This window comes from Rhinatrema bivittatum, chromosome 2 (genome assembly GCF_901001135.1).
Source record: "Rhinatrema bivittatum chromosome 2, aRhiBiv1.1, whole genome shotgun sequence".
Classification (NCBI taxonomy): Eukaryota; Metazoa; Chordata; class Amphibia; order Gymnophiona; family Rhinatrematidae; genus Rhinatrema; species Rhinatrema bivittatum.
The window spans coordinates 226,319,537-226,329,333 of record NC_042616.1 but is presented as its reverse complement, the minus strand read 5'-3'; the positions used below and the strand labels follow the sequence as shown (position 1 = coordinate 226,329,333).

General features: G+C 38.5%; 1 protein-coding gene across 9 annotated transcripts in view; it reads right to left on the bottom strand.

The window, feature by feature from the left end:
- Nucleotides 1-642: 642 nt before the first annotated feature.
- Nucleotides 643-9,797, bottom strand: part of PLCL2 (phospholipase C like 2) — a 375,002-nt gene continuing 365,847 nt past the window's right edge. For all 9 annotated transcript variants that reach the window (XM_029589255.1, XM_029589256.1, XM_029589251.1 and 6 more), the window contains one exon: nt 643-1,648. In XM_029589255.1, coding sequence (XP_029445115.1) covers nt 1,475-1,648 — 174 coding nt within the window. In that variant the 3' untranslated portion in view covers nt 643-1,474. The remainder of the gene's footprint in view (nt 1,649-9,797) is intronic.

Here is a 9,797-nt window from a genome sequence, read left to right as displayed (position 1 = left end):
AAAAGTTAGAGGAGGGACCCCTGTGGGGCAATTTAACTGTAGATAATTTAGTGAGGAAAATTCCTGTCAGGAATCTCTTCAGAGCTCCTAAACTGCGAGGCTACTGCTGCGTGGAAAAAAGAAGACTGAAGGGAGACCCCTGCTGGCTGCAGGGTTAGTGCCATGCTGGGCATGCCAAGTAGGGGCCAGTCAAAGTTCTGGAAACTTTGACAGAAGTTTTCCGTGATTGGGCTCCATCCTGATGTCACCCATATGTGAGGACTACCATCCTGCTTGTCCTGTGAGAAAAAAATTATACTCCCTGATTTAAAAAATGTCACAGTTGCTGTAAGAACTCAATAATTCTTTCAATATATTGCAGTTTAAAATCGAGAAGACTGCAGCATTATCAGCTCATACGTACTAAAAGAATTTGGTATCTTTTAAAGTTAGAACTTTAGCTACACCTTTCTTAAAATTGTCTGTCTCAAATGACAAAAATGAGATCATCCAATTTCTGGCAAACCTGGCACTCAAGTACTTTCTTTTCTTTAGGAACAATGCTTTTAAATTAGAAAATAAATGGTTAAAAAGTGAAAAGCTTTCCTTGCATGGGTATAATATGACAAAACATTTTAGCATAAACACCACTTCACAAAGGGGTATAATAAAACATTTTAATGTGAACACCACTTCACAAAATGAAAAACTATTTACAGCATGTTTGCAATTTGGTCGCTTTTACATAAGTTATACATATTTGCAAAAGTTCTTAGGACAGGATTATATTAGTTTCTTTATACAGAATATTTCAGACTGATTGCACATTTTCATTTTTGCACAATTTTTCCCTTACAGTAGCTGATTCACTAAAATGCAATAAGGTTTTAATTTGGAAAATGTGCATTATTTACTACACATCCCATTTTCTTCCATGGAGGCTATTCACTAACAATACATGTTTTCCATGTTAAAACTTTACTCTAGTTTACTGAATTCGCCTCATTGTGCACCAAAGTTTTAGTGGCAACTGCCCAGTTACATTCTCCTTTTTATTTACATTATGGCTCAGACAAGCACACAAACTCCCAATTGCAATTCATATCCTTCATAACAGAATGACACTCTGCGAAACGTGTGGATGTTTTCTAAATGCCAAATTATCAAATAAAATCTACTTAAAGCTTGTTTTCTTTTTTTGTCTTTTTAAATATGAAAATCTTTGTCTTCTTCTCCAATAAGAGAATTGCACTTTGTTGCTTAATTGTCACATTGTGTAGACATATTTTGGTCAACAATTTATATTTTAAAGAACAATTCCTTTCACACACAATTCCATAGTGTACATTCTCAGTTTTTGAAGATGATAGGCAGCCTCTCCAGTTGTGCTTTTAAATTTTCAAGTGCAAAGCAAATGCCCTGTGCAGCTACAAATGTCAGAGTTATAAACTCTTAAGTACAAAATATAAAGGCTTTTTTTCTTTTTTTTTCAGTCTCAAGTTTCTTCTCCTGTTTTTTCAGGTATGGCCTCCAGACTTCGTCGAGGTTTTAGTGCTTCTGCATTTCCAGTACCTGGTTTATTCAAACCACATGAAAGAGCAGCATAATGGGTTTGTTTTAGGTTGTCTATAGTCTCTGTTTTAGCATATTTGAGTAGATCAGCTTGCCCCTGTAAGAATAGATATGATTTAGAACAGTGTTATAAAAATGTAACCCATGATTTGAATTTACATCATAACTACTTCCTATTTTCCCCATAATTATAACCATGTTCTAATGTATATAAGCTGCCCTAGAAAATGTGTTCAGAACAGCAGATTTAAGACAAATGTTAACAAATTAAATTGTTTTACTGGAGACTGTTTCATAATGGCTTCTTGGTATAATCCAAAAAATGAAGAGACAATGTCAGCTTTCAATGTAATTACTGGGATCAATAGCATCAATGTTAGCAGTATGGTCAACAAACTTTCTATAATTCATAAAGAGACAAACAAGGTTATTCAGAGCTGCTTCTGTGAAATATTTATATTGCCCCATAGAATATTTTGTTTTGAAGGAGGTTAGAGATTTTGGGGGCAATTCTGAAAATGAAGCTACCTGTGTTGTTTCCCTTTGAAAAACAGTAGTCACAAAATACATGTGCTAAAATCGGCTGCATACTTTATATCTATTTGTGCAGGTGACCTAATGAGGGCAAAATAGTGGATATACAATTAAAAATCAACTGTACACATGCTATTTTACTATCCTGACTCCTGAGGGAGCGTTTCTGTTTAATGTGGTTGAAAATACTCATGCTGTGAAAGCAGAGGGGTACTTTTAGCCAGGCAGGCAAGACAATTTACTTGGGTAAATGACTCTGAAAACTGTTTGGTATTAATTTTATGAGTTATAATTTGGTGGTTATCACAGTTTTATACAAAATATTAAGTAGCATTGCAAGAGGTCTATTCAACCACATGAATTCATATTCCTGTGCTATATACCAACAGAATATAAGTATACTATAACATGGTCTAGCTTTGCTAAACAAATAGTCAATTTATAAATAATGAGATTTTTTTTCCAAAAAAATACATGCAAATTGCAGCCATTTGAAGTAGCAAGGGAGAAAAATCAATACAACATAAAAAGATGACAGCCAATGGCAGACTGGCCTCTTGGTGCAGGAAAGTGAGAAACTTTTAGTAATGTAGTATTTCAATCAATAAAAACTGCTCTCATTTATAAGAAGAATTATGTAAAAGATCTATATAAGTCTGCAGGCAAATAACTTTCTAAAAGTAGTACTGAAATTCACCAAATTTGACATGCAGGAAGGAAAATGGAACCCCTTGAACAATTGTGAAAACCAGAAGCATCAGATCAGTAGTTTCAGAGAACCGAGCTTCCAAAAAAAAAAAAGTGCCCATTGATTTCTATGGAAATATTTTAGAAGCTATTTGAATTATTAGAATGCTGACCAATGCTCCATTCAAAAAGATCCCCCTCCCCACTCCCTACCAGCATAACAGACAGAAAAAGAGAGACTGGCAAAACAACTGATTGAACTAGCAAAGAATGGCACATTTAACCTGCTGGCAAATTCTTATTCACACTACATCCACTCATCTTTCACACCCCCATATACCTGCTACCAGCACACTCTTACTCACCTATACTTACATCCCCTCTCCACAGAGACTGGAAAACTAAATCCACAGCTTCTCAATTCATCCCTGATACACCTTGGACATACTTGCCCCAACCACACCTCATAGCCCCACAACCACATCTCCCATCTATACATTAACACAGTCATGCCCCCCCCCCCCCAAGTCACACCCCACACCTTCCCTTACATACATAACCTTGTCCTATATTACCCCTCCCATACAAACCTAACAAAATACAGTCATCCTCCAACAAACCCTGACACCTACACACCCACTTAACCCTTTCTCCATATTTACATATCCACCCATACCTCCAAATATAAGCATGTACATATTCAACTTACACACAACCCTACCCACTGATACTTCCTCCTTATACTACCTCACAACCAGATTGGCTACCTACATGCACAGCCATAGCCCACCCAAAAGCCTTATAAAATCCTAACTACCCATATTCACACATATACCCAGCACATTCATCCCCGAGATATTCCTACACCAAACACATCCCTATATTTCCCATGTCCAAAAATCCCAAACATGAACACAAACATCCCCCCCAAACACAATCCCACAGCCACATAAATCAATATCCCATTCATATATCCATACCCTCCATTTTCACCAATCAAGCCCTTACAACAAATCCTCCCCATCCATCACACCCCACACCCTGTTTCTAAAAATTTATGTTGGAAAGCATTACAGAAGCCATGTCTTTGTATGGTTTCCCTATTGTGTTATGCTTTTCAGCAAATGGAATATTGGAAAGAATTATGTAAAAGACTGATGTCCTTCATCTGTTGGCACCACAACTCTAAAGAGAGACAAAAACTCAATCAAGAAGAAAATGTGACTATCTTGGATGAGGTTGAAAACTATGAATACACTTATCCAGCTAAATTCCAACTTATCTGGCTAAGTAGCATCAATCACAGCCAGATAAGTCTGAAAAGTGCTAATCATCCACATGAAGTAGTGCTTTTTGGACTTGGGCTACGTAAGATAGCCAGATAAGTCTAAAAAAAAGGCGCTACTTAGCCAGAATGATCTTAAAACACTATAGACTAAATCAAATAGATAACCAGTTAAGTCTAAAAGCACTACTTATCTAGACTTAACTGGTTATCTATTTGATTTAGACTATAGCATTTTAAGATTATTCTGGCTAAGTAGCACCGTTTTTAGACTTATCCAACTCTCATATAGCTGGATAAATCTGGAAAGTGCTACTTAGATGGAAAAGTAGCACTTTTCTGACTTAGCTGGCTAGGTAGTGGCTTTGCCGCTATTTATTCGGACAAATTGCAACTTATCTGGCTTTGCTGCTATTTATCTGGGTAAGTCCGAACTTGCGCGACTCGTGGTTTTTACATTTGCGAGCATGTTTGTGCACATATGTACTCATTTTATAACCTGCACATACTGCTTGCACGCACGTTATAAAATACTGTAGCAACTTTGTGTGCACTCTTATACATGTATATATGGGCATGTACAAGCAGCTTTGAAAATCATCATAGTATATTTAGATTCTCAGAAGTCATTGACAAAGTCCCTCATGAAAGACTCATAGAAACATAGAAATTACGGTAGAAAAAGACCAATCGGCCCATCCAGTCTGCCCAGCAAGCTCCCACACTTATTTTCCCATACTTATCTGTTTCACCAACCACCAAGTTCAGGGCCCTTGTTGGTAACTGTTTGATTCAAATTTCCTGCCATCCCCTGCCATTGATGCAGAGAGTAATGTTGGAGTTGCATCAAAGGTGAGCATAAGGCTTAATGGTTAAGGGCAGTAATCGCTGCATCAAGCATGTTACCCCGATGCTTGTTTACCCAGACTGCATAGATCAATCCCTTGTTGGATGTTGTCTAATGTAAATCCTCTTTTCCACATTTATCCCTGCCGTTATGCAAAGAGCTTAGGATCGGAGGCAGTGCCCTACTGTTGATTGGTAACTGGGAAAAAGACAGGAAACGGAGGGTAAGACTACATGGGTCAGTTTAGGATCCCAGGGGTTTATAATGGAAGCTGTGCTATTTAGCATATTCATAAATAATATGGAGAAAGAAATGAATGAGGTGACCAAATTTGCAGACAACACCAAACTGTTTCGAATCAATATGATAGCAGCAAATTGTTAATAACTGCAGAAGGACCTTGTGAGATTAGGAAAATGGGCATGTAAATGGCAGATGCAATTTAATATGGACAAGTGCAAAGTAATGCAGGTAGGAAAAATTAATCCCAACTATAAGTACACTATGTTGGGCTCCATTTTAGAAGCTGCCACCCAGGAAAAGGATCTTGGAGTCCATGTGGACAATATTTTGAAATCTTCAGCTCAGTGTGAGGTGGTGGTCAAAAAGGTAAATGAACGTTAGGAATTATTTGGAAAGGAAAAGAAAAACCTGAGAATATCATAATGCCTTTGTAAAGATTCAAACCCTTCCTTGAGTACTATGTGCAATGTCATCCCCATCTCAAAAAACACATAGTGGACACAGAAAAGGAACATAGAAGGGCAAAAAAATTGATAAAGGGGCTAAACAGATTAGGGCTCTTTAATTTGGAAAAAAGACAGAGGGGAGATGATTGGAATTTATAAAATCATGAGTGGGGTAAAAAGGGTAAATAGGAACAGTTATTTATCCTTTCAAAGAACACTAGGGGGCAATCCATGAAACCTATCAACTGGCAGATTTAAAACATTTCACAGGAAACATTTTTTTTCACTCATTGCACAATCAAGCTATGGAATCTTTTGCCAGAGGATGTGGTCAAAACAACTAACATAGTGGGATTCCGAAGAGGATTGGGCAAGTTCCTAAAGGAAGAATCCTTAAATGATTATTAGTCAAATAGATTTGGAAAGCCAATGCTTATCCCTGGGAGTGAGATACAAGAAACAGATCAACATCTGAGAAAACTGCCAGGTACTTATGACTCAGACTGGCCACTGTGTGAGTCATAAGTACTTGATGGACCTTCATCTGATCTAGCATGGTACTTATGTTGTAACACAAGCAGAGGAGGAAAATATCTGAAGCAACTGGCAACAAATGATACCAAAAGGCATTTTCAAAGCCACCCCACCACACATAAATCCACATATATTATAACACCCACTATTCCCGATCACAACTCCCCCCCCCCCAACACACACACACAAAGCTATGCCCCATAGGCACACAAACATACCATACACCCCCACTCACCTGTCTCCCATACATAGATCTTATCTAAATTCACAAACTCCTACATCCATGCCCCAACGTAGACAACCCCCTCACCTTCCACGTACACATACTACACATACCCCTTACCTCCACATAATTCTATCACCCCTTACATACACAATACTCTCAACCCAACTCCCTATATAGCCTCAAACACCACATACAAATATTTCTACATACCCTTAACAAACCTGTACACTCCAACTCACACAAACCCACAACACATACACTTCTATAAATACTATTCACACCACACACCCCCATCCATACACATCCTCCTACAACTCCACCTACCCTTACAGATAATACCCTCTCCCATGAACCCCATGCCCACACACCCTTTCTACAAATCTACTTTAGTAAGCATTACTGAAACTATGCTTCTGCATACTCAAGTATTTAAAGACAATATTTGGACACTTTAAGGCCAAGTAAATAATAATTTAAAACATTCTTATTAAAAACACCGTTCACATTCATTTCACCTTTATTTTTCACTGCATTGACATTATACATTCAATTATTAATACATTAGCTAAATGAAGTTACTTACTTGTAACAGGGGTTCTCCATCAACAGCAGGATAATCAGTCACTCCTTTTGGTGATATCCTCCAATGGTGCAGAGTATGGAATTTTACTAGCTTGAGCTAGAAAGGCTTTCTGCTCAAGTGTGGTTGGCACTGCACATTCATGTGCCATGTGGCCCCCTCAGTCATATCCAAGCTTACAAGAAACACAATTTGAATTCCAAGGAGAGATGGTAGGGTATGTGTGGACTTATCCTGATGTCCTTGGAGAACACTACTTACAAGTAAGCAACTTTGTTTTTTCTACTGAAAAGTAAGATGAGTCCCCTATCCATACTTCATTTGAGAACACCAGCTCAAAAATGGCTTTGGAAGGATGAAGCTGGACAAAATTTAGCTAAGTACTAAAAAGATTTCTTTGTACTGATTGACCAAACTTCTTATTTTGGCGACGGTCAATATCCAAACAGAAGTGAGAAGCAAAAGTACGGACTAAACTCCATGCAGCTGCTCTGAAAATTTCTTGAAGAGGATTAGAGTCAATGTGAGCTATACATGCTACAATGGCTCTTATAATTATGTATTTTTATATGGCCATATAGAAATAGGCCAGCTTTGGGGAGGAGTGAGGAGAATTCTACCTGTTCCTGATCCATGCCCGGACCATCATTCGGCTCGAGGCTCCCCCAGCTGCTATTTCAGACATCGGGAGGAGGAGCCAATCTGCCAGCAAAAGGAGGTGCCCTGTGGAGCTCCGCCACCAGTGCACTGAAGCCACATGCCAAAGGGGTGCACCCCTTGACAAGGATGTCCTCCATAACAGGATTTTGCTCGTTTATAAATGTGACTCTCCAGGCCCCTTTATTCCTCCTTTCTTTTTGCAATGGTTAAGATGTAAGGTTGGCTTGATGGACCCTTGGTCTGACCCAGCATGGCAATTTCTTATGTTCTTATGTGTCCCTCCCTACCCTCTTCTTTCTCACAATCAACTATTCCTGGTATCTTTGGTCCGCTGACAAATCCATATCAAGTGCTGCACTGGTTGTAGATTCTGCTAAGGAGATAGCAGTTATTCTACCTGAGCCTGAAACATCTTTGAACCCTGATTATTTCCCTCCACCTCCTCAGGTTCTTGGGTATGGTTTTTCTGGATCTTTCCATATTGCTATTTCTGGCACTGGTGCTAACAAATCGCCAACTCCTGAGGTTTCTTTCTTCCAGTCCATTTGACTCTTGAAATCTAGCCTGATTAAGCCTGATTCTGTAACCTTAGAAGGCATCTGGAAAGCTATCACTGGCCTTGAGAAAACTGAGTAAACAACTCTGACTTTTCATCTTCTCTGGAAGTTACAAAGGGATAATTAAATGTGATACAATATTCCTCTATTAATCAAGATCAGAGAATTGAAGCCTTGGAATCTCAAAATAATTCCCTTCAAGACTTAATGCTGCCTCTATTAAAGAGGATTTGTCTACTCAAAGGAGTCTTGAGATACTTGAAAATAGATCTAGAATACTAAATTTGCATTTTATCAATTTTCCCAGATCCCCACTCATCTCCTTTGGAATTACTTAAATATTTGAAAGAAGGTCTTGGTATTTCAGAAGACTCTTCCCTCTGTAACTAAACTTTATTACCTGTCTTTTAAGAAAGAGTTTGACAGGGGAATCTGGTGGAATATAACCATCTGTTAGTTTAAATTTGACAAACTTTTTGGAACAATCCACTGAAGTTATTACTGATGATTGCGCTACCCTATTGGTCACTTGTTTATATGAGGTGGATAAAAATTTGATTTTGTGTTTTTTTTTTTCCAGACATTTTGTATTTACAGGGAATAAGGTCTGGGTCTTTTCAGATGTTTGTCAGCAGACCCAGGAGCGGAGAAAAACTTTCCTCCAACTTAGAGATGCTGTTATTGGGCTTGGAGGTATCTTTTCTTTAAGATATCCCGCTAAGTGTGTAATTCATTATTCTTATTTTGAGGCCTCTTAGTTGAAAGACTATCAAATAGGTCTTCTCAGGTTTTTACTTTGACCTCTGCTCCTTTGTGAGTGAAAACGATATTATATAGTAATGTTCCTTACAATACAATTAATACGCATTATGTGTACAGTGGACCCTTGACTTTCGAACTCAATTCGTTCCAGAGGGCTGGTTGTAACTCAAGTTAGTTTTAAGTCAAGACTATTTTTTCCATAAGAAATAATGGAAATACCCATAATGCGTTCCGAACCTCCCAAAGCACCTAACATTTTCATAATAAAAAAGGTTTGTATAATGTGCGTAATTACCAGAAACACCTATAATTTTCCTAGTGTACTCACCAAAAAGTTATAAAATGTGCCTAGCCTACCAGAAACAACAATTTCATACTGTATTCACCATTCAAGTTGACATCTTTGCCTTGTAGGAAGGGAGGAAGTGGCTAATTCCCCCCTCCCCACCCCCGCAGAGCACATCTCTGGCCCCCAAACACTCATTTCCCCCACCCAGCATACTCATTTCTCCCCTCCTGATACCTTGCTGTAGCCAGCTGAGTGCTACACTCCCTTTCTGCTGCTGCACAGAAGCTTCCTTGGTCACCAGGAAAAACCGCCCAATTAGAAGCAACCGCACACACGAGCGGATACACATGGCCTTGGCCGGCATTCAGATTATAACTCAAGACTTTGGTTGTAAGTCAAAACTAAAATTTTGGTTGTAACCCAAGTTGTTTTGTAAGTCAAGCCGGTTGTAACTCGAGGGTCCACTGTATTCTTCTTACTCTTGTCTCTCTCGCCTCTCCTTTTTGTGGTCTCTTTTTTGGGCCATTTAGAATGAATTGTCACACTTAGTATTCTCTCTTTTTTGTATATATATCCTAGTTAATGACCCTTATTTT